Genomic DNA, 17889 nt, shown 5'->3' on the forward strand with positions numbered 1-17889 from the left:
TACAGCATATAGCTAGCTAAAATTGTAGTGATGTTCAGCTGGGAGCAAAAGCAGCTATCATTTTTATCTTTTATCTAAGAGAACTTCTATTGTGGCTCACTTGGATGTTTTGTCTTGAAGAAAGTCTAGTTTTTGTTTTTTTTTTTCCCCCTTTCTTGAGACAGTATTATAATATTATTCCTGTAATTGTACTTAGGGTTGGACAGGAGTCACTGCCACTTGCTGCACAGGATAATGTAGGTGTTAGAGCAGAGTATAAAAATGGAACAAGTTCTGCCAAAGTGGATTTAAACCTAGGTGCTTGTAGCTTCATGTTTGATGATCTGTACGGTAGATTCTCCTATTAGGAAGTTTCAGGAACGATAAACATACTGCTCATGTGAGCTCATTCTTCATGCTCTGTTTGTAAACTTGTGCTGGCATTAAAACAATGTTAGTGAGTCAGGAGTGGTGGTGAATACCTTTATTCCCAGTATTCAGAGGCTGAGGCAGGTGGGTTTTTATGTTTTCAAGGCCACCCTGGTACATAAATGAGTTTCAGTCCAGGCAGGGCTACTTAGTGAGACCCTGCACGTATAATGGTCCATTTCTATAATCCTAGCACTCAGAGGCAAAAGGCAAGAAGATCTGGAGTCGGAGGCAGTCCTAGGCCACATACTGAGTTTGAAACCAACCTGGGGTACATGAAACTCTGTCTCAAAACAGAACTAAAATCTTTTAGTGAGAAGCAACAAGTGTCAGAGCACATGCAAATTAAAACTTAAAAGTTGCACTGAAGTGCTGAGATTATACTGAGTAGACTAGCTGGAGAGGTGCTTCAAACCCCTTCTCAGTACTTTGAGACTAAGCACTTCCGGTTGGCTGTATCCAAGATTTTTTACACGGGCACCCATCATCTTGCTGGTTCTTATATATCTATCTTGATATAGTAATGTAGTTATAGTGTTATGGTTTCCTTGCTTAGTTAGATTTACTTTTAGTTTAATTAACTTACTCTTTGCAAGTACTTTTTTTTTCAAAGCTTTTAATTCTTCTTTGGCTTCCTAAAAGTTGTGGTTCATGTGGTACTATAATTCTCAAGATGTTTCTCACTGAGCTGTTGTTAATTCTTGGTAGTTTTTAAAGATTTAAAAACTGCAGTTAATACAAATTGTGAGATATGACATTGATAGATTTATGTTATATTAAGTAAGGTACTGGGAAAGGCTAAAGGTTGGTAGGTGCAGAGTTATGAGAGATAATATGATGCCTATTCAGATACTGACATGTCTTCTGAGGCACTCAGTTTCAAGGTTGTATTCATGACCTGTACTAAGCCTTACCTCTGCTCTGCAGAAGCAATACCTGTACATCTTCTCATTTCCTGCTTTTGCATTCCAGAATTATCATTGAATTAGGAATCTGTCTTCTACATGAGTAGCATTGTGTCATTTCTAGAAAGGAGCTGCTAGTGAGCATCATTTACAGTGCTCTTCTGTGCTGGATAATTAGAGAAGAAAGTGTATATTCTGTTTTTTTTTTTTTTTTAACAGACTTAATTCATTTTGTTTTTCTTATATAGAACCCTTATGTGGTAGCCACTGCTGGAGCCTGAGTCCTCTGAACAGAGACTCTAATATGGGCTTTCACAAGATGGCCAGTGAATTCCTGATAAGGAAACTTGGTGAACACAGTCTCTTTCCAGAGGTTGGGGGTCAGGTAGCTATAGGTCTTAGAGATGGCATCAAAGGTAGCCTTGGCAAAGTTGCCCAGGGTGGCAGTACAGCCCCTGGCTGATGTATAGCAGTCATCAATACCAACCATCATCAGTAGCTTCTTGGGCACAGGAGCAGAGACGATGCCAGTGCCTCTGGGGGCAGGGATGAGACGCACCAACACAGAGCCATAGCAGCCTGTCACTTTGCATGGAACAGTGTGGGGCTTGCCAATCTTGTTCCCTCAGTAGCCTTTCCTCACAGGGACAATGGAAAGCCTGGCCAAAATGATGGCCCCTGGGATAGAAGTGGCTATCTCCTTGGAGCACTTAACACCAACACCAACATGACTGTTGTAGTCCCCAATAGCCACAAAAGCCTTGAACCTGGTCCGCTGGCCAGCCCTTGTCTGCTTATATACTGGCATGATCTTTAGAACCTCATCCTTTAGGGATGCCCCCAGGAAAAAGTCAATAATCTCTGATTCCTTAATAGGCAGAGAGAAAAGATAGATCTTCTCCAGAGACTTGATCTTCATGTCCTTAACCAGGTGGCCCAGCTTGGTGACAGGGATCCACTCCTTGTCTACGACTTTAAGCCTCATGGCATCAACCATGGCCATGGCCTTGACCATGACTGCGGCCCCTGAGACCGCTGCTGAGACCTCCTCCGAAGCCGTAGCTGCCTCCTAATCCTGGGCCCCTGGGTCCTCTGGGCCCTCCCACTGCACCGGGCTGCATGGGCGTCATCCACCATTTGGTGTTTTCCTGAAGTAGAAGAAGCGAAAGTGTATATTCTTAACACTTAAAGCCTATCTTGCTTATGATTAACATAACAAAGCATATCGAAGAATATGTAAGAATCAAATCTTATCTAAACAATATAAATTGAGGACCCCAAACCTCTTAAATTCAGTAGATCTAGGGATGGCAATGCCTGCTTTCTTTTATTAACATACTGAATGATTCTGATGCATATAGTACATGTATAGAAAACAAAGTGGATATGCCAGTGAGATGGCTTGGTGGGCAGAAGTGGCCCAAAGCCTGACAACTGAACTGGGATGCTTGTAGTGCAAGAAGACTACTAACCCTTCAAAATACTCTCACTCTCCCACATGTGCTGCGGCGTATGCATGCACGCATGCGTGCACACACACAAATAAATATAAGGCTGGAGGGATGACCTACGGCTCTCCCAAAGGACCTGAGTTCAGTTCCCAGCACCCTTGTTGGGCAGCTCACAACTACCTGTAACTCTAGCTGTAGGGGAGGGGATTCAGAGCCTCTGCGAGTCTCCATGGATGTCTGCACTCACATGCACATACCCTCCCCCTTTGTAATTAAAAATATAGCTTTAAATTCTCTAATGAGTAAATCTAAAAAAAAAAAAAAAAAAAAGGAGAAGAAAGAAGGAAAGGAAGGCAGACCATAACCAAACAAACAGAAACACTTATTTGGGGAAAAACTAAAAATCATGAGGAGGACTTCAGTTACAGTTCACCGATAAGAGTACTTGTCTATAAGGCCATGACTTTGATCCTAATACCATGAAAACAGAAAAAATATATATATATATATTAAGGAGGTTTGCACTTGTGTGCATTGCTCTGTCAGTGTTTAAGGTTTTAAAAGTCACTGTTCACTTAAGTGCGCTCCAAAACCACTCTACTGTGAATGAAGTCTTCAGGGATGTGCACACGTAAGGCTGAATAGAGGATAATGAGTGTAATTACAGTTTACAAAGATGGCAAAATAGGATGTGTGATCTCTCACAGGTCATAAACTTTGTGTGTGTGTGTGTGTGCGTGCGCGCGTGTATTCAGGTATAAGAGAGAGTAAATGTGTTTGAGGGAGCATTTTCCACCTTTGGGTTTTGTTGTTTTTTTTCTTCTCAAGTTTTCTTCATTTACATTTCTAGCAAAGTATTTGGTAGATTGGAAAACCACAGAGAGCACTATAAAAGGTAGAAGATCTTTGACCTCCTTTGGCCTTCAAAGATAGCTGAAGGTACACAGAACTATTGAAAATGAACAGAAGAGGACATGGCCTTGCTGGTGTGGATCACATAGGGTTAGGATTAGTCAGGATGTGAAGACACCATCATCATCAGTGACAGTAAACCTCTCATGTAATAAAGGTCATTCTCTTTTGTCATAGCTGAATAACAAGTTTGAAGGATTATGGGGCTCGATGTGGCTCCATGGAGAGCAATTGCCTATCAAGGCCCTGGGTTTGATCCCCAGTGTTACCTCTCTGCTGGGAGATTCTGTGTGTGAAGGAGGTGTTTTTGTTTGTTTGTTTGTTTGTTTGTTTGGCTGGTTTTGTTCTGGTGTTTGTTTGTTTAGTCTAATAGCACATTGCTTTCTAATATTGAACTGTATGTAATCTCAGCTCATTAGGGATCTCATTGTGTGGGCTAAGCTGGTCTCAAGCAGAGTCCTCATGCCTCAGCATCCCCAGCAGCAGCAATCTTGGCAGTTTTGTTGTTTGTCTCTGGAGAACACTATAAATATTTCTCACCAGATATGATGGCCTGTGTGCAGTGCTTGGGAAGCATGATATTCTCTTCCCTCGGATAGTTGTCTTTTGTTTTCTTGTCATACATAGCCCGTTGCCTTCTCTTTCTCCCTTCCCTGAAGCTCCCCTCTTTCTTATCCTCTCATGTTCCCTTTGTAGTCTCTCTCTCTCTCTCTCTCTCTCTCTCTCACACACACACACACACACATTTGGGGGTTGTAGATTTCTTTTCATATATAGGAGAAAAAACATAGTACCTGTTTTTCTGAGTCTAGCTTTTTCCTTTAACATAATGACTTCTGGTTCCATCCATTTACCTATAGGTATCATAATTTCAATTTTCTTTATGATAGTGTGGAATTCTATTGTCTGTGTACCACACTTTTGTGCACCTGGGCTGTCTAATTTCTTGGCTTAAGTGACTATTCAGCAGTTAGAGGAGTGTGCCAAGTGTGGGTCTGGTAGGTTGTTTTAAATCCCTTCAGGTCCAAGAGTGACACAGTTGGATCGTGACACAGTTGGATCGTTCGGTAGTTCTTTCAGTTTTTGAATAACCACCACACTGGCTTCCACAGTGGCTGAACATTTGCTGTCTCCTCCCTCATCCTCCCAGTGTCTAAAGGTTCTTTCCCTGTGTGCTTGTCAGAATTGGTTACATTTTGTTTTTGATGGCAGCCATTCTGACTGGGGTGAAATAGAGTCTCAAAGCAGATTTATTCCATATTTTCCTGATGGGTAAGGATGTTGGCTGTTTGTAGTTGTTTTCAGAACATTCTACTCAGTTTGTTAGCTCATTTGTTGACAGGATGATTTGTTTTGTGCTTTTGTTTAATTTTTGGAGTTCTTTATATATTCTAGCTGTTAATCCTCTGTCTGGTATATAGTTGACAAAGACTTTCTTTCATTCCTGGGCTCTGTCTTCACTGTAGTGATTCTATCCTTGGCTGTATAGAAGCTTAATTTTATGCAAACCATCCTGATAGTTCTTGGGCTTATTTTTTGTGCTTTTGGAATCCTGTACTGTGAATTCAAGTGTTTTGCTTATATCTTCCTTTAGCACTTTCCAGCTTCTAGACTTATATTTATTTCTGTGTACAGTGAAAGATAAGGAACCAATTTTTATTCTTTGATGTAGGGATATACAGTTTTTTGAGTATCATTTGTTGAAGAGGGTGTTTTTCCCCCAAGATTTATTTTGGCATGTCAAAAGATTCACTGTCTGTGGCATTATTTCTGGATTCTCTGCTCTTTTCTTTTCATCTACCTTTTTCTGCTGGCGTACTGTTTTTGTTATTGTGGCTCTGTAGTATAATCTGGGATCAGGGACTCTGATGCCTCCAGCATTAATCTCTTAAGATTGTTTTGGTATTTGAGGTCTTTTGTGCTTCTATATCCATTTCTGAATATTTTTTATGTTTCTGTGAAGAATACTACTGTGGTATTTTAAAAATTATTTATTTTTATTTTATGTGCATTGGTGTTTTGCCTGCATGTATGTCTTTGTGAGGATGTCAGATCTTGGGGTTACGGTTGTGAGCTGCCATGTGGGTGCTGGGAATTGAACCTAGGTCCTCTAGAAGAGCAGCCTGTGCCTGTAATCTCTGGGTCATTTCTCCAGCCCCGAGTATTATTGTAATTTTGATGGGGATTGAGTTGAATCTATAGTTATTTTCAACAGTACAGAGGTGTTTACAACACTCTGTCCATCCATGAACGTGAGGTCTCCTTGCCTTCCATTTACCTTCAGTCTCTTGCCAGTATTCTAAAGCTTTCATCATAGACTTCCCCAGCCTCTTGGCTTAGGGTTATTCCTTAGTGTTACATGCTGTTTTAATTGGATTTTTCCAGATCTTTTTCTCAGTAGGTTCATTATTGGAATATAGAAAAGCTAATGATTTCTGTGTGTTGATTTTGTGTCTGGCTGCTATGCTGAACGTGTTTATCAGGTCTAAGAGTTCTGGGGGCATATTGATTGTCTTTCAAATGACAAGTTTAAAGCAATATTGGAGAACAAGCTTCACGATACATTGCTAACTTTATTTTGTTTATTCGTTTATGCATTTTGTGTGTATGCCAGCCATGTAGGCATGTACATGTCAGTGTACTTGTGGAAATCAAAGGACATCTTTGGGACTCGGTTCTTTCTTAGCATGTGGGATCCCAGTGATGTCACTCATGTCAGCTTGGTGACAGTTGCTTTAAATCTCTGAGCAACTTTGCCTGGCTTTCATTGCCTACCTGATCTATTCAATTATAGTAACTGAGTTTGTCTGATGTTAGCACAGACATGTAGAGACAATAGAACAGGTTAGAGAGCTCAGAAATAAACCCATGGATTTGTGGGGTAGTCACATCTGCCAAAAGTATGAGCATAACAATGTCTTCAACAAATGTTTTGAGAAAACTAGCTCTTCCCATGAAGAATGTAACTAGACCATCACCTCATACTACATGTAAAGAACAACAGAGGTGATTCAGATTTAAGCTCAAGGCCTGCCTGCCATTACGCCATCAGCCATTGGGTGCTTACCAGAGGCTGAAGTGGTGCTAGCTGAATTGGACTTGTTATTGCAGTGGAAAGTTGGGGCATCCAGCACCTCAGTAGACATTTTTCAAAGGTAAAAAATACAGTAAATGCAATCATACTCGAAACCAGCTGTTCTCAACCTGGGGGTCGCAACCTCCAAAAGGCCACCAGAGAACACAGATGTTTACATTACCATTCATACAGTTGCAAAATTACAGTTATGCCTGGTGGGTCACCGCAACATAAGGATAACCCTGTATTAAATAAAGGGTCACAGCATTAGGTAGGTTCAGAACCGTTGCTCTAAATAATGACATTTCAGTTAGTGACTGAATGCAATTTTTTTTTAATTTTTATCTTTATGTATGTGTATATTTGTGAATTTATATGCATCTTATGTGTGCAGGTGCCCATAGAGGCCAGGACCCCTGGAAACTGGAGTTATAGATGATTGTAAACTACTCCATGTATGCTGGGAACTGAACCTGGGTCCTCTGAAGGAATCACTAGTGCCATCTCTCTAGCCCCTGGTGTCTGTGACTTGTTTAGTATTCATATGTTAGAGGTTAGCCTGAGACAAGCACTTAAGAAACTCTTCCAAGTTATCATAGGATATGACCCCACTTTGTATGTTAATTGTCCTTGAATACTTTCAGTGAGACCAGATGTAGAGTTAGAAGACAATGCTATTGGTGATGCTAGTTCTGTGTTGGCCTAGACTAATATGTGTTTGAATCTGAACTTTTGGCAAAAAAGTTTCAAGAGAAACGTAAGCTTAGAATAGCATAAATACAGAAAGGAAGAAAGTAATTTTGTATAGCTGCACAAATAGGTTTGTGTTTTAAGCTGAGTATTAATACAGGAGACAAGTTAGAAGATGCCAGGCATGGTAGTACATGCCTTTAACCCCAACATTTGCAGACGCAGGCATATTCCTTTAATTTTGAGGCCAGCCCAGTCTGTGTAGTGATTTCTATATCCTTCATCAAAGCGCGTTAAAAGATAGTTTGATAAATAAAGCAATCTAACATATATTATTGCAGAACAAAAAATGTAAATTGAGTGTAGCCCAAAAATTATACCGTATTTATAAAGCCTGTAGCGGGGCATAGTGATGTCCCAGGCCTCGTGCTCACTCTTCTCTGCCTGACTCAGCTGAAGCAGCTTTACTTCTTTATGTTTCTTTCACGGTAAATAGTAGCCTTTACAGGTCACCATTTAAAGCTTACGTATATGGGTGTTTTGCCTGCATGTCTGTGTACCACATGCGCCTCCAAGGAGGCCAGAAGAGGGTGTCAGATCCCCTGGGATTGGAGTTAAGGTTGTAAGCCCATGTGGATACTGAGACTCAAACCCAAGTCCTTTGGAAGAGCAGCCAGTGCTCCTAAACATTAAGCTGTCTCTCCAATCTCCCATTTTATCTTTTGTACTGTGTGTTTGCTGTTCCTGTTCTGTGCTTAAATTTTAAATCTATCGATACTTATGATTATGTTTTTGAAGCCTTGTAGTACAGTAGTATGCTTGGTGTGTAGCCTAAGGGCAGTGACACAGTATCACCTAGGTGTGGCGAGCTGTCCTATCTAACTGTGATGATCTCACAGTGTTGCAATCACAGCTATGTGTTTCTCATGATACACTCCCATTACTAATTTATGTATGACTGCATATCGATCATTACGGAAATTAGAGCCATCATGAGGTGTCATCTCATACTTGTTAAAATAGCTGTTATCACAAAGACAAGACATGGATAAGAGTGTGAACAAAGGGAGCCCTTCCTTACTGTTGGTAAGAATGTGAGTAAAACCACTATGGAAAACATATGGAGGTCCCTCAGAAAACTAAAACTTGAGCTTTGGTTTTTCAAGACTGGATCTCTATGTAACCCAAGCTGGCTCTAACTCACAATCCTTCTGCCTCAGCCTTCTGAGTACTTGGGATTATAGGTGTGGGCTACTGGCAACACTTGACTACAAAATAGACAGACCTTCTATGTATCCAGAAATCCCATATTTGGATTTATATTTAAGAAATATGAAACCAGTGCATCAGAGAACTTTTGTATTCCTGTGTTCACTGTAGCCACCCCCCCACCCCCGCTCCAGTGGTGATATGAAATTATCTAAGTATCCAGAGGATGACGAGTAGAATGTGGTCTGTTGCCAGTCTTCATAACTGGAAAGTCTTTCACTTGCAACTGCACACATGAACCTGGAGATGACGAATACTGTGCTAACAGAAATAAACTCAACACAGAAAATCAAATACTGCACCATCTCCTTTGTATGTAGAATCTGAAAAGGTTAAAACAAGGAAAGTAGAAGGGAGGGCTGAGGGGCTGGGAGGGGTTAGTCAAATGACACAGATTTCATTTGAGCTGAACTGGATGGGATGTGATGAGAAACATACTCCTGGCACTCAGGGAAAGGTAGGGGCTTGCCAGTCAGTCAAGCTTGGCCTGCAGAGCAAGAGCCTGCTCCAAAACAAAACAAAAGGGCTGAGGAGGGGGAATATATTAAAGAGGTGCTCAGTAGTTAATGACAGTGCACTTAAGCAGATTTTAAAAGTTTTCACCACAAAAAAATGGGAGGTAATACATGTGCTAACATGCTAGCTTGTTCACACATATTTCAAAACGTGTTGTATATGTAAATGTTTGTAGTTTGATTTGTCAGCTAAGTAAGTAAAAGTAAATGATATTTAAAGGACAAATGATTATACCTAAAATAGGTATACTTAAAAGTTTTTATTTCATTGTGTGAAATATTTTGTTCCATCATAACTGCTGTATACATATATACCAATAATTGTATTCTTCTGAATTTTTGATTTCCTCCTTCCTTGTAACAAGCCTAGGAGCAATAGGCAAGTGTGTAATAGGCCATCTAGGGTGATGCAAGTTCGTTTTATGCTTCTTCCTCATAGTTAGCTAGCTGTGTCTTTGGTCCTTTTAATTAAACTGTAGCCAATTCTAAATTTACCTATAAAAAGAAGGTTGTGATTTCTAGCATTCAGATACTGTTTTGTGGATTAGGATGGGGTTGAAGTTTAGTAAATGATACTAGTATTATTGGGGAAATTACTTACTTTAGGTATTTTATTGTCTTACAGTATCAATCAATTTTATGAAAATGTGTTGATGCGTCTTCTATACTTAGTAGCATATTACATTATATTCCCATTGATTATCTGTTTCTTTGAATTCTAAAATATTGAGGCTAGGGATTATATACGTATTTTATCTACTTAGAATGATTAATATTGCCTTGAGTCTCAGCCTTGCCATTTTTCTGTAATATGCTTTTGTATTTATGTTTATATAATAATCAGATTTAATAATTTGGGGCTGTGATAAAATGTTCAATGAATTATTTATGCAAATGATGTTTTTTAGCAGGTATCAAATGTTTCAGAAATGATTAAATCGTAGTTTTCACTTGATATGCCATATTGTAAGTCTGAACTAAAAAAGCAGCTACTTAGGGAGAACATATTATTTGTTGTTGTTTGAGACATTCTTGCTGTGTAGCCCCGGCTGGCCTGGAAGTCAGGGCAGTTTTCGGCCTCAGCTTCCCGAATGCTGGGATTACCCCACATTTATTTTCATGCCACCATGGTACCTGGAGTATCTCTTACACTTTTGACTATGGAGTTGTTAGGATTAGTAAATCCATTATGTTGTGCTCTCCGTGGCTTTCAGAAAAGTGTAAAATTTAGTAACAAATATAAAAAGCACTTGAGTGTATACATCTGTATAGTTTAAATTAAGACAGGATCTCATTATGTAGCCCTGGCTAGCCTAGAACTTAGTTTTATATTTGTGCTTTGACTGGGTCAGTGTTGAACAAAGAGGGTGATTCTGCAGTATAGACATTGGAAAACACGTGGGGATACTTTCGCAGTTTATTATGGGGCAACCATTTAACCTGTGTTTGTTCAACATCTGTAAAATGACATCTGTGGTATATTCATTTTAGGAGGTTTTGAGAAATGGCTACAAAATGATGAGTATTAAGCCCTAAAATATGCAGTAATGGCTTTGTTTACATTTAATTTCTTTTAATTAAATTGATGTGCACAGACTCTTAGACATCTTTTGCTTATTGCAGTGTTTGATGATGGAGACGAGAGAACTCTGAGGCGCACCTCGCTTTGCCTGAAAGGGGAGAGACATTTTGCCGAGAGTGAGGTGAGGTGGTTGGGGTTGACTTGTGAACTACAGTGACTGATGGGGAATTGAAGTGTGAATTGAATTCATTTGTCTCTTCTGCAGACGCTTGACCAGCTTCCTTTAACAAACCCAGAGCATTTTGGAACACCAGTCATTGCAAAGAAGACAAACAGAGGGAGGAGGTCGTCACTTCCTATGTGAGTATTTCATGTTTGGTTAGTGAATCTATCGATGGTGTTAGCGCCCTCCACAGTTCACTTTCCCAGAATGGCTGTGTTCTGTTGGGTAACATTTCCATAGCATATTATAAGGAGCACATTTCATCCTCAATAGACTTGATTCTTAATTACTCCCATTACTTTGCCCAGATGTTATCAAAACTCCATTTTCCAAAAGACTCTTTCAGTTTGCTTTGACAACATCATTAATTGGTATGATTTTCCTTTACTGAATAATTATTTGTAATTTTTTTTATCTTTTTATTTAAGAACAATTTTGACCATAAAAATAATAATACCAAGGGTTTCCGTGTGTTCTTTGTCTAGATTACCCAGTTTTTAATACTTTCGGCCTGTTGCCTTATCTTTCCAATTTTTTGTTATATATATTGTAATTCGTTTTCTATTTTATAAATTTTTTGTGGCCCTGGCTGCCCTGGCACTCCCTCTGTAGACCAGACTGGCCTTGAACTCACCGAGATCCTCCTGTCTCTGCCTCCCAAGTGCTGGTTTAAAGGTGTATGCCACCACTGCCCAGCCAGTTTTAGAATCTTATTTTACTGAGTACTGCAAAGGAAGCAGGGAGCACAATAATCCTTTGCCTTTAAGTAAAATAACTAATATCAAAATCAGAAAATTCAATTTCACATAAGTAAAATGTGTAACTCTCAGCCAAACTCAGGATGATCATCTTGCCTGGCATCTACAGTACTGAGCCTACAGGTCTGCACTGCCTGGCTTACAAAGTTTACATTATGCAGACAAACCTCTTACCCCCTGCTGTCGGCATTTCAAGGTGCATCTGTTGTCCTTTTTTGTTCTCTTGTGCTGCACTTCCTTGATTTGGTCTGTAAGTTGCCTTGAATCTGGAAACGTTTGTTAGCTTTTTGTTTGGTTAGTTTTCATAATACTGTCATTTAAGAGTACAGCCAAGTTGCTTTGTAGACTGGGCTTCAATGCAGATTTTTCAGGTGTTTTTATTCATAGATTAGGATTATACAAATAAACAAAATCCCAAAAATAGTGCATTGGTGACAGGCTTCTCTGGCATGTCATAGGAACCCGAGTCCAGGTATTTGCTGACCAAGTGAAGTGAAAACTTACTAAGGTGGCTCGATTACTTGTGTGAGGTCAAGGCCAGAGAGTGTCTCTCTCCTCAACCCCTGTTAGAATGGAGAGGCAGCCTTAGGAACCAAGCTGAACATGTAGCGGTCGGTGCTAGCATTCTGATTGTACCCAGTTATGGTTTATGTTAGCATAACAACCAGGGTGTTCTGACTCTTAGCACTGAAGATGAAAAGGAGGAGGAAAGCAGCGAAGAGGAAGATGAAGATAAGCGGCGTCTCAGTGATGGATTATTAGGAAAGGTTGTACGTGTGGTCTCTACAGCAGAGAGGACGGAATGGTACCCTGCTTTGGTAAGTGAGCTGTCATTGCAAAGTTAGTCAGTTGTATTTCTTGTTGAAGGTGGGTTTGAAAAACCTATTTTTAAATATATTGGAGATGTTACACATTAAGTGAAGATTTTATTATGTTTTTAAAAATTAAAATTCAGGTCTACAGAAACTGGCCATTGTCATCCATTCTTTGTTATCATTTACTGACATCTTTCAGGTTTTTTTCCCTCTGATGTGTTCTTCATTATGTCCTGTTACCCTTTTACATCTTCAGAGTTTTAGGTTGATCTCTTAATTCTTTTTATTGTTACTTTGTTTCACTCTGTAGTTTACACTGGCCAGGAATTTACTGTGTAGCCCAGGCTGGCCTCAAATTCATAGCAGTCCTGTGCCAGTGTCATAAGCTGTAGTGTCATGGTGTGAGCCACCATACCTAGTATCTTAATTCTTTACTGCATTCAGACTAATTAACTAGACCTAAGTTTTTAGGAGGAATCATTTACGTTTAGTGATACTCTGACAATAATCCTGTTCTCCACAATTTTTAGTCAGATGTGGGCTTGCATGGCTGTAATCCCAGCTTCTCAGAATCTAAAACAGGAAGTTTGTTTTAGCCTAGGAGGTGGAGGCCATTTGTTATACCATAGAGCTTGTCAGCATGCCAGTGGTGGTGTGTGCCTTTAATCCCAGCACTCAGGAGGCAGAGGCAGGTGGATCTGTGTGAGTTCCAAGCCAGCCTGGCAGCCTGGTCTGTAGAGCTAGTTCCAGGATAGCCACTGCTAAACAGAGAAACCCTGTCTCAAATTAAAAAGGAAGGAAGGAAGGAAGGAGAGGGGAGGAGGAAAGGAAGGAAAGAAGACAAAATAGTTGTATAGTAATTTTTTAGTACTGGTACATAAACTAGAATAAGGACATAATAGAAAGGAAAGATGCACTTAGATTCCCTTCAGTTTTAAAGGTGACAGTTTTGCATACACAGAAAGAATGAGGATAGATGAGCAATAGAGGGAATTTTATGAAGAAAAGACTGCTTAGTGGTATTTATCTCACTGAGATCCTCTTTGACTATTAGATGAGAGTTAGGGGAGAATAGAATGCAACGGCAAATATAACTAACACTTGGGACAGAAGGGTCTTCAGATGGTCATCTGAATATTAGGAGATAATTCTGCAGATAGTTTTGAAAAAGAATGCTATTTGGACTTCATGTTTGGGAGTTTTCATAAGGCAGTCTGCTCCCTTGTTAGACTGGAAGTAACAAGAATCAATATAGAGGCCATTCTTTTATAGGTGATGTAATAAGGCTTGGAATTGTGTTTATTCATCCTTCAAGACTTTGCTGCTACACCTATTCTGGCCTGCTGGGGTCAACTCTGTCCTTTATTATTGTCCTGTGGCTGGTGTACCACTGCATCATCCTCCCAACGTGGGGTGTGTTGTATCTTAGGTTTGCCCCTCCACCACACTAATGACTCTTGTGGATAAGCACAACTACTCTACTTATCTGATGGATACTAGCACCTAGCATCCACTGGACATGTATTTCTGTCTGGTGTAAGGTGTGACCATGCTTGTAATCCTAACATTTGTGAGGAGTACTGTAAGTTCAGAGTAATTCTCAGTTACATTGCAGGTTCTGGGACAGACTGGTCCACATGAGACCCTGTACCAAAAAAACAAAAAAACAAAGAGTGATCAATAAGAATATTTAAAAACCAACCCAAGTTGGGCATTGGTGGCACACCCCTTTAATCCCAGCACATGGGGAGTCAGAGACAGGCAGATATCTGTGAGTTCGAAGCCAGCCTGGTCTACAGAGCTAGTTCTAGGACAGGCTCCAAAGCAGTACAGAGAAACCCTGTCTTGAAAAACAAAACAAAAACAACCCAGTGTGATAGCACACATTTTTAATCTGAGCACTTTGGAGGCAGAGGCAGGTGTATCTCTTACTAGGCTAGTTTGAGGCTAGCCTAGTAAGACCAGCCTGGTCTACATAATGAGACCTTGTCTCAAAAAATAAATAAAACATCAAAAAAAGTAAAACAAAACATAGAAGAATATTTAAAAATCTGGCTCTATAGTGTTGAATATGATAATCATAAAGTATGTTATTATTTAATGTTAAATGTAACTTCATTCCAAAAAAATAGAATAGGGAGCCAGAGTGTAGCTGTGAGATGGAGCTTTTGCCTGCAATGTCCCAGGCCCTGGGCTTGATTGAGAGACTATTATTAAGGGGATCATGGGTAAGTGTGTCTCAGCAACTCCAGGAGTGAGCAACCCACTCAGCTTCAGGCTGTAAAATATGAAGCTCTAATATAGTGTACAGAGATTATTTGATAATGACACTGTTAAGGCTTTTTTTTTTTTTTTTTACTTTCAAAGGCTAGACTAAAAAGCTCTTTGTTCAGTCTTTTTTAAGGACGAATTGAGAATTGTTCATGCCCTGATAAAAAAAGGTTTTTTAAAAACCAGATGCATGTCAGGTATCTTTTGAAAAATGAGCAGCTAGAGAGAGGCCTCGGCGACTAAGAGCACATGCTGCCCGTGCAGAGGAGCACATAGGGAGGTTCCCAGCACTCACAGGGATCTGACATCTCTGCTCCCTCTGAGTGCGTGCATGTGCACACACAATTGAAAAATAATAAAACAAATCAGTGGCACATCGCTTTAATCCCAGCACTCTGGGGGCAGAGACAGGCAGATCTCTGTGTGTGAGCCTGAGGCCAGCCTGGTCTACGTAATAATTTCCAAGCTAGTCAAAGCTACATGGTGAGACCCTGTTTCAAAGGGAAAACATCTTTACCACTACCACTAATTTAAATAAAAGCCAAACTGTAATGTGCCAGATTTCTATCACAGGTCTTGAATTTATGCCAGCCATGCCGCCTCACACCTGTAGTCTGGTCCCTTAGTAAAGAAGGACAAGGATATAGGGTCAGTCATCCTTGTCTAGATAGTAAATTTGAGGCCAGCCTGGGTTACAGGAGTCCCTACCTGAAAGAAATAGAGAACAGGCCATATATCTGTAAATGTGACTGTTTTGGATACAAAGTAAAGTCTTGGGCCTGTGAGATCCTCCTATGTTGGGTAAAGGTGCTCACACCAAGCCTGCAGCCTGATCCTGATTTCCCTGCCCCAGTGGGGGAAGGAAAGTATGATGACAAGTACTGACCCTCACAAAATGCTGTGACATGTGTGCCCTCCCACACAAATAAATGTAATAAAATGTTTTATTTAGGTTAGAACCTTTAAAGCAATAGTATTTTAAATTATAATTCATTGTTTATTTTATATAACCTAAGGACTGTGTTAAATATCTAGAAAAACAATGTTAAAAATAGTGAAATATTTTGTAATTTATTAATAATAAGAGCTACTAGCAATTGAGCTATTTCTTATAAAATATAATGCATTTGAGACATTAGCAGATCCAGAATTTTTTTTTTAATTTTTAAATTGTTTCTTTGTGTATGGAGTGTTTTACCTGCATGCATGTCTGTGTACCACATGTTGGCTGGCACCTGTGCAGGCTGGAAGAGGGTGTCACAGTCCCTGAAACTCAAGCGACAGACAATTGTGAGCCAGCATGTGGGCGCTGGGAACAGGACCTGGGTCATGTGGGTTCACTCAGCTTCTGAGTCCCCCTGTGCCCTGGGTTATTTTTAAATTACATTCTTGAGCCTGGTGAAATAGCTCAGTAGATACAGATGCTTGCCACTGGCTGTGACAAGCTGAGCTGTCCAAGTCACCCCTTGGAGACCCAGGTGGGGAAAGGAGAGACCACATCTTACAAGTTGTACTTTAACCTATGTAAGCGCCCTGGTGTGCTCCGAATCTCCCTACCCTGCACACAAACAAATAGGCCTAAGAAAAAGGTTGAACATGTTCCTGGTTAACTCAGTGGGTGAGTGCTTCCCTAACATACAAAAGGCCTGGTTTAAATGATTAGAACTGGGAAAAAAAATTTTTTTTGTTAGAAAATAAATGTTTTTGCTTTTGTTTTCTGAGCAAGGGGAGTCAGTAGCTTCTGAATTTGTATTCCAGGTCATCTCTCCCAGCTGCAATGATGATGTCACAGTGAAAAAGGATCAGTGTTTAGTTCGATCATTTACTGATTCTAAATTGTGAGTAAAGAAATACCCAGTAATGCTTGATGGGGATGGGACACAGTCATACCAACCATAAAAGCACTAACTTGGAGTTGAGAAGATGCTACTTACTGTGTGTGTGTTTTAAGTTTTTATGTAGGGTGCTTTTAGCTGATAAATTTTATATAAAAATTTCAAAAATAAGTGAGAATAGTTTAAGACATTTATTTGTAAATAGAGTGCATATAGTTTTTTTAATTGAAAAATTCTGGAATTTATTATGAATTATGAAACTTCTTCATAGACTTATTAGTAGAATAATTACTTTGACTTTTTATTTAAAAAAAAAAACAGACTTTTAGAAACTTTCCCTTAATTTCCTGGTTTTCTTCAGAGAATGTAGTAAAATTACATATATATTTATTATTCTCTGTGAAAAATATACCATAATATATATGATAATGATAACAACAAAAATTAGGAAATATTGAACAAAATAGGTACTGTAAGTACTCAAATCTGTAAGTACTCAAATGACTATGTTCATAGAAATTCTATTGTCTATAAAAAGGTTGTATATTTGGAGCATTGTGAATTTGAGGCTCTCAAATAAAAGTGCTTTGAGTACATTAATGATGTACAGATTAACGTACATGGGATGAACATGGAACTTAAAATATACTAGCTTCGTCTGTATTACCTCCAGTACTTTATTAAGGGTCAGGATATTCATGGCCTACAACTTTTAAAACACTATAGGCCAAAATAACTTTGATTTTTGAGGTCTTATTATGTATTAATATGGACTTTTAAGCGATTTTTTTTTTTTTAACTTAATAAGTAATTCTCCCCATTTTGTCCTTTTTTTTTTTTTTTTTTTTTTTTGCAGTTACTCTATAGCAAGAAAGGACATTCAGGAACTAGACATTCTCAACCTACCAGAATCTGAGTTCTGTGGGAAGCCAGGTAAAAGACAGCTGAGTCTGTATATTATTTCATGATGGGACAGTGTGCAAATAATAGCCAGTGGAATAATACTGACTGTCCTCTGTTGCCATATTAACTGTTTGGAATCCTGTATCCAGCCTGTGGTCTATGTGCTCCATGTGGCCCAGTACAAAATCATTACCTTAAAACATAATGAGTGGTTTTGCTTTTTTCTTTCTCTTGTTGCTCTGTTGCATGGTTCCTGGGTATGAACATATAATATGGTGGACACACTATTTCTTAATGGCATTTTTATCATGTGGATTTTGTAAATTTAACCTTGTT

General features: G+C 39.4%; 1 protein-coding gene across 1 annotated transcript in view; it reads left to right on the forward strand.

Moving 5' to 3' along the window:
• Window positions 1-17889, forward strand: part of Arid4a (AT-rich interaction domain 4A) — a 68854-nt gene that overhangs the window by 7702 nt on the left and 43263 nt on the right. The window contains exons 6-10 of the mRNA XM_051195954.1: window positions 10850-10929; window positions 11014-11108; window positions 12415-12547; window positions 16574-16653; window positions 17507-17583. Of these exons, the coding sequence (XP_051051911.1) occupies window positions 10850-10929; window positions 11014-11108; window positions 12415-12547; window positions 16574-16653; window positions 17507-17583 (465 nt within the window). The remainder of the gene's footprint in view (window positions 1-10849; window positions 10930-11013; window positions 11109-12414; window positions 12548-16573; window positions 16654-17506; window positions 17584-17889) is intronic.

The sequence above is a fragment of the Phodopus roborovskii genome, unplaced genomic scaffold, assembly GCF_943737965.1.
Source record: "Phodopus roborovskii unplaced genomic scaffold, PHOROB, whole genome shotgun sequence".
In the NCBI taxonomy this organism is placed as follows: Eukaryota; Metazoa; Chordata; class Mammalia; order Rodentia; family Cricetidae; genus Phodopus; species Phodopus roborovskii.